Consider the following 16854-nt stretch of genomic DNA (forward strand, 5'->3'; position numbering starts at 1 on the left):
TGCCAGCCTTTTGACCTCCACGGCTCTGTCACATTTGCCCTGACCGTGCATGCTTCTGGAACATTCTTTTTAACCACCTGGGCTGGGGGGAGGGAGCATGTGTCCCTGGCCCTTCATATCTCTGTGTGTTTGCACTAACTCAAGAGTCTGGTGGAGAAGAGAGAAAAATGAGGCTCAAAGAGGCCGAGTGAGCGTCCACACCTGGTTCTTCCGATGCCCACCCTTGGGCTCTTCCACGATGACCCAGCCAGTGGGGGTAATCATGCCACCCGATGGCATGACTGCCCTCTGGTGTTTGGCATGTTCCTTTCTCCCTGGGAAACAAAGGTACCTTTCTCCCAGTGTCTAAAAGGGAGTAGCTTCTTTCAACCTTGCAGCAAGCGAGCGGGCAGCGGAAGTTCCAAGGATGTGGTCCCCGGAGGCCAGCAAGGCTCCAGCCCCTCAGAACTTATCATTATACTTGCAGTCTGGGTAGCGGTAGGCAAATCTGGGGTCACAGGTTCTCAGGGGCCTCAAGATGTCCTTCAGCCGGCTGGCGGCTTGGAGGACCTCGGGGTCTGGCCGTGTTCCCTCCCCACAGCGAGCGAGCTCGGCGTCTATCTCCTCCTGCACCGGGGACGGGAACTTGGCCTGGAGAAGTGGGGGCAGCACCTGGCCACACACCAGCACCAGGCTCTGCTTCTCAGGGATGGTGTCGCAGGAGGGCAGCTCGGTCTGGCAGCCAGAGACCAGGCAGCTGAAGATGTCTTTATTCTCTCCTGCCCTGGAGGCCGCTTGGCTGCCTACAAGAGAATGGAAGACATCACACACCCTACAACCTGTTCTCCTTGCGGGAAGGCGTCACTAATGAGAATTGCTGGGCAAAGTGGTTCAGACTCCTAGCATCTCCTGTTACCAGGAGATTTAGGGCTCAGGGACACGATGGCACCCGTTGAGACCCTGGGGGGAACTCTCTTGGCTACAATTAGGTGAGGCCTGGGACTTCCCTGGCGGTCCAGTGGTTAAGACTCTGTGCTTCCACTGCAGGGGGCATGGATTTGATCCCTCGTTGGGGAACTAAGAGCCTGCATGCCACCCAAAAAATTAAAAAAAAAAAAAAGATGAGGCCTGGGGATGGAAAACGCACTTCTTCCTACCAGAACTTGGGCTTCTAATTGCAAGGCTCTCATGCATATCGTGATTCTCCCATTATTATGACTGAATTAGGGAGCTCAGGAAATTCCTAGGGCCGGTTTCATGTGCCCTCTTTAAACACAAAGTTGGGAGAAAGAACAGGTAATCCAGAATATGCCTTCAGTGGGTTGTAGGGGGACTGCTATTCAGCGGTTCACATATCCCGAATATTCTGGTATCAGCCCCACTTCTTCTCATTTGATTCTTCTTGATAAAGGCAAATTAGGACATGAGTAAGCGTGGTTTAATCGGTCTATCTTTGTAGGCCTTCTCATATAAACAAAATCAGAAATTGGAAATTAAAATCCTCTGTCCTATTGGGCTCAGAATAGCTAGTCACCATTACAGACTGCGATGTTCAAAGGGTTCTAGAACCCTGGATGAGCCTGTGCACATCATCAAAAACACGATTCACTCATACACCTCATTCGGTGCCATGTTTTTCAATTTGAAAACTTTATAAAAAGCGAAGGTGCCCAAATGGATTGCGAAATGTACCACTGAATCAGCCAGATAGTTCAGATAAAGCATCTGATGAGAAAGGCTCTGAGGGGGAGATGTATGTCCCCGCGCCACACAGACCCAATCGGACCACGGCAGTGCCCTCAGAGGGTGAAGCTGGGGCCATAGCACAGTGCAAATCTCCTCCTCCTGTACTGACAAGGTCAAGTCCGGTTCCCCTTTGGAGCTGGAGCAGAGACTTAAAACGGGGAGAGGGACTCTCTCCCGTCCCAAACTTGGGCTGCTCTCACTATGACACAGGGAGACGGGCGAGGCCCAGTGGTGTGAGCCACACCCCACCCCCAGGCCCCGTTGTCACCCCTCCCTAGCGCCTGTCACCCTGGCTTCCCCTCTGACAGCTGCTCGGCCAGGCCCATGCTGGGTACCTTCCTGCCTGTCGATGACGCCCAGTGCGCTGGCATCCCGGATGAACAGATGCCCGTTGTTGAAGATGCCAAACATGTCCACATCCACGTGGGTGAAGTAGAAGAAGTAGTTCAAATCGTTGCTTCTCAGAGACTCCAGGACACCCAGGAGCTGGTAGGCCAGGTCGGCCGCCTGGTCTGCGGGTGCACCATAGAATTCCTGCAGCGGGCTGGTGCTAGTGCTGACCAGAAATCTGCCGCAGGAGCCCAGGTACCTGGGCAGTGGCCATCCCTCGGCGCCCGGGAAGATCTGCCAAGCGAGAGGAGGAGGCATTAGAGGATTAGAGAGAAAAACCTCCTGAGACAGTTCCCTCCCTCTCTCTCTCTCCCCCTCCCTCCCTCCCTCCCTCTCTCTCTCTCATTCTCTCTCTCTCTCCAAGAGCAGGCAGAAAGATCAGCCTTACTCAGGTACCCAACGTCTCAAGACACGTCAGCAAAGCATCCCTTAACCTTGTTTATACCTCTTGGAACATGGCAATACCTTGCTCCCCCCCGTCCCTCCCCCCACCACTTTTTTATTCCATTGTTGATGGAGGGATTCAGAAAAGGGAGCTCTTCTTTCCATATTGTAGATTGCATTTCAACAAAGTTGCCCCAAGCGAGGTAAGAGAATGCCGACGCCCTTGCTATAATTTTAGAGGGTATTCAGGCTTCAGGGAAATGTGTTTATTTGAAGAGTTGTATAGTTGAAAAAATATGACTAGCATTTCAGATTTTACAGACATCACGGCTTAGGAAGAGGTTATGGGGGAAAAAAAAGAGGGTCAACTTAAGGCTGATTTAAAGAAAATATTTTAAAAAATAACAGTGCAGGCAGTAGGTTCTGGGATAGGGCAAAAGTTATGAAGGTGACCCTTGGGTGACTCAAGTTTTGGGAACTGCTGCACTGGTCCTGGGCGTGGTCCTGGGCAAATCTGCCCGGTTGGGGTAATTACACACTCACAGAGACTCCCCAACTGACTGGAACGTTCTGACAGCCTAACACTGGTCTAGGGAAGCACACAGCTCTACCCAGTTTCCTCCGTCTCCTTGTAAGAGCTCCAGGAGTTTTGGACTAACATATACACACTACTATATATAAAATAGATAAACAACAAGGACCTATGGTATAGCACAGGGAACTCTACTGAATATTTTGTAATAACCTATAAGGGAAAAGGATCTGAAAAGAATATATATATATATATATATATATAACTGAATCACTTTGCTGTATACTTGAAACTAACACAATATTGTAAATTAACTATATCTCAATTAAAAAAAAAGAGTGGAGGGAATAGCCTAGCTTTTTTTTTTTTTTGACTATTTACTGAGGCAGCTATATCTAGAATGGTGTTTCTTTATGGGAGAAATGACAGAAACTATAAATATTAACACTTTTTTTCCTCATTTTCCTTCTTAAAAAAACAAAGTCATCCCCCTTTCTGATGATTTTCTGTGGCCTTCTGCCATTTTAACCCGCTCACCATGTTGTGAAGAACCTTTTCTTGTCCCCCCCCCCCGCCCCCCGCCCACTGGGGCCTCTCCACTGTGTGCCATGCAGAGAGACCCCCGGCCCCCTGGCGATGTCTAAACGTGCGGCCACGAGTCATCCCTGGGTTGGGGGCAGATCGACGCCATGCCCTTCCTGGGCGGAGCTCAGGGTGGATGGAGACTCCCAGCCCAGACCTCTCAGGAGCCAGGGCTGGAAGCAGCCAGGTCACCTGCCTTGGCCACTAGGTGTAGGACAATTGGAGAAGAAGGCCTCTGAGCGTGAAGGAAAACCAGCAATTCCTTCTTCTCCTCTAGGATTTCAAATGCCAACGTTAGTAGGCAGCTTTTAGCAGGAAGAGCGTGGACCCTGAAGTCAGACAGCTCTGGGTTTGGGTTCCATTGCTGACACTGGCTAAGGGACTGTGGCCAAGTCACTTCACAGCTCTGGGCTCCACTTACCTCATCTGGAAGAGGGGACAATAATAATATTCCTGTGGGGTTGTCGAGTTGTGAGCATTAAATGAGATAATGATGTAAAACATTTAACAGTGCCTGGCACATAGCTAGTGCTCAAGAAATGAGTTGTTATTATGTACTTAGCCATCATGCCTTTGGCCAATAATATATAGTTAATATATTATATATAAAAATAATATGGGGCTTCCCTGGTGGCGCAGTGGTTGAGAGTCCGCTTGCTGATGCAGGGGACATGGGTTCGTTCGTGCCCCGGTCCGGGAAGATCTCACATGCCATGGAGCGGCTGGGCCCGTGAGCCATGGCCGCTGAGCCTGCGCGTCCGGAGCCTGTGCTCCGCGACGGGAGAGGCCACAACAGTGAGAGGCCCACGTAACGCAAAAAAAAAAAAAAAAAAAAAGTAATTATATATTATATAATATGTCATAAATAATTTTAATAATATAAATAATTAGAATTAAATCTATTATAAATAATTAGAACAAAATAATATAGTATAAATAATATTAAAATAATAATTATATTATAAATAATTATATTTATTTATAAATAATCATATAACTAATATAATTATTAATTAGAATGATTAATATTAACACAATACTACAAATAATTAAAATATAATCTCGATATAATTATTATAGTTATTAAAGTCGATATAATATTATAAATAATTATAGTATAATTAATAACAATACTAATTATTATTAACTGTTGTGGGGCTTCCTCCTCCTCCACCCGCTCCTCTTCCTGCACCTTCTCCTTCGCCTCTTTCTCCTCCCTCTCTTCCTCTCCCGCCCCCTCTTTTTTTTTTTTTTTTTTGCTGTACGCGGGCCTCTCACTGTTGTGGTCTCTCCCGTCGCGGAGCACAGGCTCCGGACGCGCAGGCTCAGCGGCCATGGCTCACGGGCGTAGCCACTCCGCGGCATGTGGGATCTTCCCGGAACGAGGCACGAACCCGTGTCCCCTGCATTGGAAGGTGGACTCTCAACCACTGCGCCACCAGGGAAGGGAAGGGAAGCCCCTCGTACTGATCTTTGAGACACCTGGTCAAAGTCGCCCTCCCCCACAAAGCCCTTCTGGGCTGCCTCTGGCCGTGAAAGTGGCCATTCCCCGCCGCCCCTCCACCCCAGCTCCCACACCTCTTTCCTCTGCAGCAACCACGGCACTTCCCCACTGCAGAAGCCAGCACATATTTACTAAATGCCACAAAGGTACTAATGTGGGCTGGTGGCCCCAAGGTGTGCAGTGATGGCCGAGACAGCTCAACCCAGGGCCTGCTCCCTCGGAGCCGGAAGTGAACCTGCTCCCTGGACGGGCTTTCCGGGGCCGGGGGTCCCTGCATACCTGTAGGAGGATGGGATGGGCGTTGACAGCTAGCGTGTAGAGGAGACGCAGCTTGTCGCGGTCCGTGAAGTGGTCCATGAAGATGCTGCCAGCGTCGGCCACCTCCGCGTAGCGCCGGACCACGCGATCCAGGAGTCGCTGTGACGGGCAGCGCAAGAGGGGGCTGGGCAGGCCCTGCAGCAGGTGGGAGAGATTCCGGGAGGAGGAAAGTGTGCTGAGTGCTCGTGGGCGCCGGCAGGACCGGCACGGGCAGGCCCTGCTATTGGGGGAGATTGCGGGGTTGCGGGGGACCAAGTAGGCCCTGAGGGGGTCTGGGGGGGTTATGGAGCACAGTGCCCCTGGGGGGCGTGGTGGGAGGGCCCTGGGCAGGCTATGTGAGGGAGGGCGGGAGTCGAGAAGGGACTGAGCGGTCCTGGGGTCAGGGGAGGCGGGCACTGGGCAGGCAGTGCATCCCTAGCAAGCAGCTGGAGCCTTGGAGACCCTGTGTCTCCACCCGCATTTTGCAACTGAGGAACTGGAAGTCTGCAGAGTGTAGGTAGGTGTTGGAAGGGCTGGATTCAGGATTTGAACCTGATATGAACTGCATGTTTGCCCTCCCCACACCCCACCACATTCATATGTTGAAACCCTAATCCCCAGTGTGATGGTATTAGGAGGTGGGGCCTTTGGGAGGTCACTTGGTCATGAGAGATTAAGTGAGTTCCCCAAGTCACACATACCTAGTATTTGTACTAAGACAGTACACCAGGTGAGAAGCAGGTAGGTGGAGCCAGGTAGGACCTGCATCCTTATCTTTACTGGGGTTGTAACCCTGTAGCTGGGTGAGCTCAGAGCACTCATTCATTCATTCACCCACCAACATTTGCAGGGAGTCTACCAAGGACCAGACTGTATTTGAGGCACTGCAGATGCAAAGGGGACCACAGTCGACACTGCCCTCCCAGGCCTGTCGGGCGGGGGAGACCATCAAATGCCCAGCAGCTATGACGTGGTGCAGAGGGAGCTATGACTGGTGTGAAGTCAGGGAGATATGGGAGCCCACAGGAGCAGGGCCACACCAGAACTTTTGGAGGCGCTGGCACCTCCAAAATCCTTTGCCTTCATGGGCCCCTTCCTCCATAAAAAATATTAAAAATGATATTTTACAACTGCATTGGTACAAATGCCTTAATATTAAATATTCAAACATGTGCTTGGATCTAAAATATCGAGTTTTTCTTCTGATTTTAAAAGAAATCAAAACATATTTGTGGGCCCCTCAAAGGCTTCTTGGAAGACAGTGAAGTCTAAGTGGAGGCCTGAAGCAAGGGTAGAGTTAGCATGCAAAGAGGGTGGGAGGGTATCTGTGCAGAGGCAACAAGCTGTACAAAAACCTCAGTGACGCATATGACTGCCCAGAATAAAGATTCCATTCTCAGCTTCCTTTGCAGCTAGGTGTGGTAACGTGACTAAGTGCTGGTCAATGAGATATAAGTAGAAATTTCTGAGAAAGGTCCTTAAAGGGAGCGGGTGTATCCTTCTTTACTCCTTCTTCCTTCCTGACTGGAATGTGGAAGTGATGGCTGGTGCTTGGGCAGCCATCTTGGACCAGGGCATGCTAAGGGTTGTGGAGCAGAAAAATGAAAGTAGCCTGGATCTCTGACAATCCCAGAGCCACTATATCAGCCCTGGACAGCTATGTATCAGTTTTTTTTATGTAAAAGAAAAGTATATTTTGATCTCGTTTAAGCCACTGTTACTTGGATTTTTTGTCACATGCAGCTGAGTCTAATCCTAAATATCACAGAAGAAAAGAATGGAGGCAGGAAGATCAGTTAAGAAGATGCAATGGTCCAGGTGTGAGATGAGAGAATGAAAAGATTTGAGGGTAGTAGAATCTACAAGTCTTGGTGATCGGCTGAATGGGGGAGGGGGCCAAGGAAAAAGGAGGTGTCAGAGCTAGTACCCAACATGAGGGTGGACACCAGAGGTATCATTTGTGGAGGTGATTTTAAAACATGTTCACAAACTCTTTGACACTCCTCCCATCGAGGGTGGAGTCTAATTCCCTTCCCCTAGAGTATGGACTGGCTTTGGTGACTCTAGTGACTGGAATGCTTATGGGAGTGATGCTGTATGACTTCTGAGCCTTGGCCATGAAAGGAGATACAGCTTCTACTTGGCTCTCTCTTGTATCCAGCCACCATGCTGTAAAGAAACCCAGGCTACATGGAGAGAAAGCAAGACCCTTAGCTCTCACCCAGCTGAGTGCCTAGTTGACAGTCAACCTCCAACTTGCCAGACACATGACTTGGCCATTTTGGGAATGGGTCCTCCAGTGCTGTATTGAACCACCCCAGCTGATGCCATGTGGAGCCTCGTGAGCCTTCCTACCAAGCCCTGCCCAAATTGAATATTTGTGAGCAAAACTGATGATTCCTGTTGTTTTAAGCCCCTGGTTTTGAAGTGGTTTGTTACTCAGCAATAAATAACTGGTATATTTGCTGAGAAGGTTCTGGGCCATCTCTAGAACTATAGCTGGAAGAGGCTCTAAACCCATCTGGTACCCCAATCTCCCTTTATGGTGGAGGCAGCTGCTTCCCAAGGTCCCACTCACAGAGTGGGGCTGCATCTACTCCTGTTTGGTTTGTGCTGGCCAAGTGCAAGCCCACAGTGATATTGGCCAATGGCAAACAGAATTAGGAAACCAAACATTTCCAATAAAATAACGATTCACTATTTTATTGGAAATACATACTTTCTGGGGATTGCCCATTGCTTTGGAGTTTCCAAATCACTACTTCCTTCTCTATACATGGGCAACAGGGCTAACTCACCATCTTCCAATGAAAGACAAAAGGAGAACCGAACACTGGCCTTCTGTTGCCCCTCCCCCTCTCATGCCCGGTTTCCTCATCTTTGCGTTTCCTGTCTGGTGCCATCCCTAGGGAACCAGCCAGTGGGTCAAGGTCTTCACGGTGTGGTGCAAGTGACCCGGCTTTTGCTCTGCTGTACTGTCACCTCACAGGGGTCTTCAGTGCACGGTGGTACTGAGAGAGATTGTCACGCTTCTCCACCTCAATCTCTAATAGTTTATAAAACAGTCAATGAAATTTAATGGGTACATCATTGTGATGGTCAGTTTTATGTGTCAACTTGGCTAGGCTATGGTGCCCAGTCGTTCAATCAAACACTAATCTAGGTGTTGCTGTGAGGGTATTTTGTAGAGATGGTTAACATCTACAGTCAGTTGACTTAGTAAAGGAGATTATCTTTGATAATGTGGATGGGCCCGATCCAAGAAGTTGAAAGGCCTTAAGAGCAAAACTAAGGTTTCCCTGAGGAGGAAGAAATTCCACCTGTGGACTCTAACATCAGGTCCTGCACAAGGTTCTCCAGCCTGCTGGCCTGTCCTATGGATTTTGGACTTGCCAGTCCCCCAATCTCATAAGCCAATTCCTTGAAATAAATCTGTTTTATATATATATATATATACACACATACATATATATCATATAATATTATATGTTATATATAATTATATTGCATATTATTTTATATAAAATTTATTATATTAACATTTATACTATATTTATTAATGTTGGTTAATAAATGATTAATATTGTATATTTTGTGTAATATATTATCATAATACCATATGTACATTACATATGTATAATATATACACACACATACACTGGTGCCAAGGGAAAAGCACTTGTTCTGTGCGGAAACAACAGCAACTGAGATGGAAATCTAGATTTGCTTTCACTTTTGAAGCTTCTAGTGAAATCTGAGTACATGAGAAGTAACTTCCCCAATGAACTGTTTGACCTTCGGTTGGCTTTTATCCACATCCTGTCATGTGTTTTCTCAAAAAAGTCACCAGCAATCAGCGGTGTCCCCATTTAAAGGGTTCTTACCGGAACAGAAGCGTGAAAGTTAAATTGTCTAGACAAATGATTCTGTGACTCTGATGGAGAGAGCTGTGCTTGTTGTTCCTCCCTAGAAGCCAGAGATAGATAAGAGAGTTCAAGAGAGCAGGAGGGGGCTTTCCTCAGAGCAGACCACAACTTAGAAGTCATGTGGATCTTCAGTAACCTACCCGGAATTGCCCTAGTCCTTCTCAAGTTCCATGCCATGGGTGAGATCTACCCAGCTTGAGGGTCCCGTTGGAAATGGAAGATGGCAGCAGGGAGACAGCATCTCGGTTGGGGTTTGACCGCCTGCCATCACAGAATGTGGGGCACACGCAGCCCATTTCCAGTGGTCCTGTGTGTTGGTGAATTCCAGAGGGTGGCAAGGGAGCTGCATGTGGAGGGCTGACGCAGAAGCCTCTGTGGTGATCACTATTTGAAACCATGGTTGGCAGGACACAGTTGGGGAAAGGAGGGTAACACTTTATGGAAGTTCTAAGTGTCAGGCCATATGGCAAGCCTTTCACAGACATTATCCCGGCATACACAGGGACTTTTAGCTTTTAGTTTTCTCTTGCCCTGTGACCCTCCTGGAAATTTAAAGTGATTGATTTTCAAAAAGCTTAAACAGTTTGTGGAAAATGCAGTGACATTAAATTTCGCAGCTTGTGCTGGCCAATGCAAATGGTAGACTGCATTATCAAGTGATCTAGTAAAATGCTCCCATTTTCCAGATGAGGATACTAAGGTAGGGACCAGGAAAGGGAGGTGACTTGTTAAAGATCATGCTGCTTATTGGTGCACATTATCCTCAAGTTCATTTCCCATATTAATGATCCCACTTGGTTCTGGATGACTTTCAGCTGTTTCCACAAAGCAAACGCTACTCGAAAGGCAAACATTTATGAAGCAACCTAAATGTCCATCAACAGATGAATGGATAAAGAAGTGGTATATATACACACACACACACACACACACACACACACACACACACACACACACACTGGATTACTACTCAGCCATAAAAAAGAAAGAAATTTTGCCGTTTGCAGCAACATGGATGAACCTGGAGGGCATTATGCTAAGTGAAATAAGTCAAACAAAGAAAGACAAATATTATATGAGGAATTAAAAAAACACAACAAACTAGTGAATATAACAAAAAAGAAGGAGACTCACAGATATAGAGAACAAACTAGCAGTTACCAGTGGGGAGAGGGAAGGAGGGAAGGGCAATATAAGGGTAGGGGATTAAAAGGTACAAACTATTAGGTATAAAATAAGCTACAAGGATACATTGCACACCACAGAGAATATAGCCTATATTATTTAAGAAAATCAAAGCAAAGATTTACCACCACTGAATACACTTTTTCTGATGAAAAATATGTGTAGAAGAAAGAACACGAGCTGCTCTTAGAAAGAGAAATCTAAGAAGTCGGCTTTCCTTTAAGATTGGAAGTCAGCAAGCTGAGGTCACAGTGCTAACAAGGCACGGTTTGATTCAGGAATCTGACCTTCTTTCCAAGGACATATCCAACTAATGAAGAGCTTCATGCTGAAATGAGAATTAATTTTCACTTCTCAGATAGAATCTGTTCTTTTGTTCTAAGGCTTTAAAGAACATAAAAATTAGGCAAATAAAAATTATGTTTGCAAATTATGGCACACCTCTAAAGATAGCAGATGTGCTAACTCCAGTCACTTTATTCCCCTCCTTACCCTTTCCAAGGGCTACCACCATCTTCCCCATCAATGGATCAGGACATAGGCGGTGCCCGCACTGACTGTAGAGAATGGTTAGCCCGTGTACTTTTTTCCATGCACCAAGAGGATAGATGTTTCCAAAGTTGGCCATCATGGGCGTGTTCATTGTGAGATATTCAAATACTATGGAACTGTACAGTGTGAAAGTAAAAAAAAAAGTTCATGTTGCTGCCCACAGAGGCCACCATTGTTCTATGTGGGGATGTACGAATACACACATGTAGTGATGCCAGAAGCAAAAAAAAGATTGGAAGTTAGCTTTTCCGCTAAGAAGGTTGCCCTGGCCAGCTCAATTTGGAAAGCTGAGGGAAATCTTGAACAAATGAGTTTTTACTTTTAGTGAATTTACTTTTATCAAGCTCTCCTAGCACCCAGGGAGGAGAGAAAGTTCTAGTGCTAATAAACCTGTGAGTTGTCTTTCTGGTTGCACACCTCAACACTTTCCACATGATTTAGTTGTTAAATATGCTTGTGAAGCAGGGTTTAGGTTATTTATGTATCCTAGTTAATCAATGCGTCTAGAGTTTAGGTTAATTATGTGTCCTAGTTAATCAATGTGTCCTAATTAGAACAATGACGATTCAATAACTGTATCAGTTGTGGATAATTAACCGCAAAGTTCCCAAATATGTCTTCAAGCTGCATTGTATTCAAAACCATGAAAATCCCTGTTTGGTTTATGTTATCAAGAGAAACAGCTCACGGTTCTTTTCCAACTTCAGTAGATGGATTTTTTCCCCCCCTCTTTTATTAAAGTTCTTTCTGATTTTTTTTTTTAATCTGAAACCCAGACTCAATGTCGTTTGTTAACTTTTCATTCTACAAATGCTGGCCACCACAGTGATTATTTTGGAGAAACCCTCTAGGTAATTTTCAAAGTTCAGACATCCAAAAATGTCCTCATAAATCTCAGTCTTTTATGTTACTTTATGATGCAGCTCATCTCAGCCGCTGTTACGAGGTACCATAAGATATTGTAGCCTTATGACAGGCCCCTTGCCCCACTGGGAAGTTTCTCTCTGGTACCGTTCGCCTCGGCTGAGCAATTTAGGTTCCCTGCAACTTAGTCACTGATGGAAAGTTAGTCACAAAGGGTAGAAGCAGGGACAGGAAGTCAGCCAAGAGCGGGGCCAGAATTTGGAGTTTGCCTTGGATCATCTCAGAGCGGATAACATACCCTGCAGCGTTGACTAGATGTTAAAACAACATTAAATCAAAAACTAAACAGACTTGGTTGGGCGGGGTGAGGGATATAAAATGTTTCCCTCGCACCGGAAGGCCTGTCTCTGACAGAGCTCCCATTTCCACATGAAACAGAGCCTCTAGCTCTGTGACATCCTTTCTTTGGGCGGGGTTTCTGTTTGTTTAGATTCTTGATACTCCGCAGAGTTTCTGGGTTGAGCCCTGATAGAATGTTTGAGAAGTTCTGTTCAAATCGATGGGGAGGTCTCCCAGGAGAGGAGTAATGAAGATGCCCCCTGAACGGGTGGAGTTATGTGGTTTATCCTTTCTCCCGCCTCTACCAGCGCCTCCTGGTGGATCTTGTTTACGTCTAACCTCTCCAGGCCACTGCCTGCCTCCATTCCATCTTGGAATTCATTGGCTTGGGGTGGGGTCTTTGCCTGGATAGGTGGGCAGCCTTCACCCACCAGCTGCAAAGGTGAAAAACTGGATTCAATACCAACTTCGAGAGGCAGTATGACAAAGTAGTTACAAGCCTGTCCTTTAGAGGCAAGCTACCTGGGTTCAAATCCCAGCTCTGTCACTTAACAACAGTCTGACCTGGGGCAAGCTCTTGAATTGATCTGTGCCTTAGTTTCCTCGTGTGTAACTGAGGGATAATATAATAATAATAAGGGGACTCTGTGACTTATCTTCTAAACCCGGATAGTTTTGAGAGTGAAAGGGATGATATTAATAATTAAATCGGGACAGCTGGCGTATGTTGGAACTGTCTCAAGCAAACTTGAATGTATGGTTACCCTAATAATTGTGGTACCCACCTCATCAGGGTGTTGGGAGGGTCAAATCTACGGGAAAAGTGTCTGGTACATTGCTGGGGAGGCTAATAAAGTAGCCTTATTCAGGCTTCAGAGGTGGCGCTAGGCCTCTCTCTGACGGGACAATGACGCTAAAGCAGGCCGCATGCCAAACTGCTGAGCTACACGCAGGCCAGCAGGGGTGGTGCCGGCACACACTGTAAACCATTAGATAAGACAAGGAGTAAGTCACGGGACTTCTTGCACCTTGAGGGCCTGGCCAGCCCCCAGGGATCAAGAACATTCCAAATACCGTATGCTAACACATATATATGGAATCTAAGAAAAAAAATGTCATGAAGAACCTAGGGGTAAGACGGGAATAAAGACACAGACCTACTAGAGAACGGACTTGAGGACACGGGGAGGGGGAAGGGTAAGCTGTGACAAAGCGAGAGAGAGGCATGGACATATATACACTACCAAACGTAAGGTAGATAGCTAGTGGGAAGCAGCGCATAGCACAGGGAGATCAGCTCGTGACCGCCTGGAGGGGTGGGATAGGGAGGGTGGGAGGGAGGGAGACGCAAGAGGGAAGAGATATGGGAACATATGTATATGTATAACTGATTCACTTTGTTATACAGCAGAAACTAACACACCATTGTAAAGCAATTATACTCTAATAAAGATGTAAAAAAAAAAAAAAACGGAAAAAAAAAAGAACATTCCAAGACTTACGAGTTAAGACCAAGGCATTTATGACAACAACCAGAGCTACAAACTTGCACGTAAGCTGATTGTTATCAGCCTGTGGCCTGGTGCTAAAAGCTGGGCTCCTTCAGTGACAAACGTCACCCGTGGGGGGGAAGCAGCACCAGGGACCTTCCCAACTGGGACTCCAGATTGCTGTTTAAGGCACTTCCCAGCGCTTCTTGGACCTGGATGTAGGTGCTTCCCCAATTCGGTGATGTATAAACCTCTGTCTTTACTATTCTTTCTTAGTTAGTTATACTATTCTTTTCTTAATTAGTATACTGTAATCTTTGTTAATTCAATAAACTCTCTCTAAATTCTTGTTTAACTGAGTGTAGAGTGATTATTTTGCCAGCGAATCCCACGAACCTTGAAACCTAAAGTAAGGCTTTCGGCAAAACATACATGGGAAGGGCTCTACGAGTATTTGCTATTATTTGCCCCAAAGATAGCACCTTTCCCAATTTTCCCACTTCTGTAAGTGACCTTACCATTCTTCCAGTCTTCCAGGTTAGAGTATCTGGAGCTATTTTCAACTTCCTTATCTTAATGGCTGGTCTCTCTCGGCTTTGATTCCCTATGTCAAGTTGTGCTGTCATCGTTGTGATCTCTAGCATTGTGTTGTGTCCATTTGTGTCATCAGTCACCTCTCCCCCAGCTTGTGCTCCCCCTGGGCTTAGCTGGCCTGGAGGTGTGCCTTTAGGCAAGTCCCTTTCCCTTTCTGAGGCCGTTTCCTCATCTCTCACGTGGGCATTATGGTAGATGGTTGGTTTACACCAGGTACATCACCTGGTTGCCTGGCTCTAGCTGGCTCTCTGGACATTGTAGGTACCTGATACTACTTTCCTGGATGCGTGATAAACATCTCACTGTGCTTTACACACTATGGAGGGCTTTGTGAACACAAGGTAGTGTTGTCAGTTCCAAGGGTCAGTGGGCGTCAATGGTAAAACGCCCCCTCCCCAAATTTCACAATAAAATGGATCTCTGAGTAGGAAATAAGGTTGCCTTTGGAGGGTCAAACAAATGTACTCCACATCGTGACTATGTTGACCCAGGACTGTCTTTAAATTTGGAAAAAAAAACAGTTGGGAACCCCAGGAAACCCTAGTCAGGGAGCTCAGTAACTTCAGAGAGAAGGGTTGGGGAATGAGTGTTATCATCTTGTCCCCTGTTTGGAGTGGCCAAGTAGACATAGTGGTTGGTAAGATTGGGCACCCAGACAGGAAAATCCGAGGGTCAGGAGTTGGTTTTGGGGTCTGGGGAAAAGGGCACCCAGCCCGTGGTCTCCAGCAGCCTGTGGGCAGGTGGCCAGGCCACTGAGGATCACTTGGTTGACTTCCCTCTCGGATCAGTGCTCACCCAACAGGCTTTTGACTACGACTTATCTTCCACTGAGGAACCCTCCTTAGTGGTGGAGCCAGGATTTGAACCCAGGCCTGAATCCCAGGCCAGACTGTGTTGCTTTCTTGCATTGAAACTCAGCCTCTCCTCCCTACTTTCTTCACCAGAAGCTGTGTTTTGGGGGCCTTGTCCTACTTTTGCTACACAGCCTCACTGACCTCACTCCCTTGCCCATCCACCCTGCATACCACTTTTAGGTCCCATTTGTGGAAAGATCCACGGTCTTCAAATCACTTTTCTTTAGAAATGTAAAATTTCAGACTCTGCCTCAGACCTGCACAGTCAGAAGCTCTGGGGCTGCGACTCAGTACCAGTGTTAACCAGCCCTCCAGGGGATTCTGATGTCCGCTCAAGTGTGAGAACCACTGTCTTATAGAATAAAATTTAGCCCCCCACCCCCCTGCCCCAGTCCTACCATTGCAACGTCTAGCCACTGCTCTTGACCCGTACTGTAATCAGGGGGCATGACTCTTGCCACTTCCCACAATTACATCTTATTCTCATTTTCATGGCTTTGCCCAGCACACTCTTCTTTTATTCCCTGGAAGATATGCCCTGGTCAGGGCTACCTCCCCTTGCCTACCTGTGCCCCTTACTGTCAAACCTTTAGCAGTCAGAGGCTCACTTGGTGGTGATCCTGGACCCTTCTTCCATGGGGTAGTCAACATCTTGGGTGACCCTGCTGGTGGAAGTGGCGACTAGCTTTCTCCTCCTATTGGAGTCTATCTCTTTCTTCCCACCTCGTCCGTCATCCATCTTCCACCATTCAGGGGCCCCAGAGGCTTTGCCATTGAAGCATTTGTGGGCTGCTCCAAGATTTTCACTGTGGCAGATGAAATAATCATTGTGGCAGGCAATTCAGCTGATAGTTGGGACAGGCAGGGCAGCTGACACAGAGTAAAACACGTTATTTCATGGTCTGTCATTTTGATTCAGGTATGCCAAGGTTGGTCATAATTCTCCACTGGGCCATTTCACTTTGTAGGCCGCTGTTTTTTTTTTCTTTCTCTCTTTCTTTCTTTTTAAATCAAAAGACAGGAAGCCAAGTGCTTGTGACAACTCATTTGTGCATGCAAAGTTGCGGAAACTCCCAATGAAACTCAGTAGCTTCTGCAAAGGTCCTGTGGTCCAGGAGGCTCAGAACGAATTCTGATTGTCAGGAAAACCTTCAAACCAGCCTCGAGTTTGCCTGGGGGGAGGGACTACCAGGCTTTTTATCCCCGCCCGCTCTGTTGAGGTTGTACCACCTGTATCAGTCAGGGTTCAATCAGAGAAGCAGAATCACTAGATTTTTTTAAAAAACAGAATTTGAACTTATACAGTTGTACAAGCAGGTTAAGTAGTCTCTGTACGGCTGTTGATCTCCCATATGATGCTGGAGCTTGAAGTCCATAGGCAGGCAGTTGAGAAGGGAAGACAGACGCAAAATGGGGGAAGATCAAGGACAACATGGAACCCACAAGCACATGATGGAGCTCATAACAATGGACTGAAACCCATGTCAGTTCTTATTGCCTCTGAGCTTGATGGTGTGGAGACCTGCAGAAGCTGGGGCCCTTTGGCATGAAGCTAACCCTAGCCTGGGAGCCAGAGAAGCTGAAGCAGGAGCCCAGGGGAAGGCAGAGCAGACATGCAATACTGTGTGTGAGCCAC

The 16854-nt window shown here is 46.9% G+C and overlaps 1 protein-coding gene across 1 annotated transcript in view; it reads right to left on the reverse strand.

The window, feature by feature from the left end:
- Nucleotides 1-441: 441 nt before the first annotated feature.
- The window catches only part of DIPK2B (divergent protein kinase domain 2B), a 46500-nt gene continuing 30087 nt past the window's right edge, over nt 442-16854 (reverse strand). The window contains exons 3-5 of the mRNA XM_065901295.1: nt 5397-5570; nt 2061-2349; nt 442-782 (exon numbers count right to left, since the gene is read on the reverse strand). Of these exons, the coding sequence (XP_065757367.1) occupies nt 442-782; nt 2061-2349; nt 5397-5570 (804 nt within the window). The remainder of the gene's footprint in view (nt 783-2060; nt 2350-5396; nt 5571-16854) is intronic.

Source organism: Phocoena phocoena, chromosome X (assembly GCF_963924675.1).
Source record: "Phocoena phocoena chromosome X, mPhoPho1.1, whole genome shotgun sequence".
In the NCBI taxonomy this organism is placed as follows: Eukaryota; Metazoa; Chordata; class Mammalia; order Artiodactyla; family Phocoenidae; genus Phocoena; species Phocoena phocoena.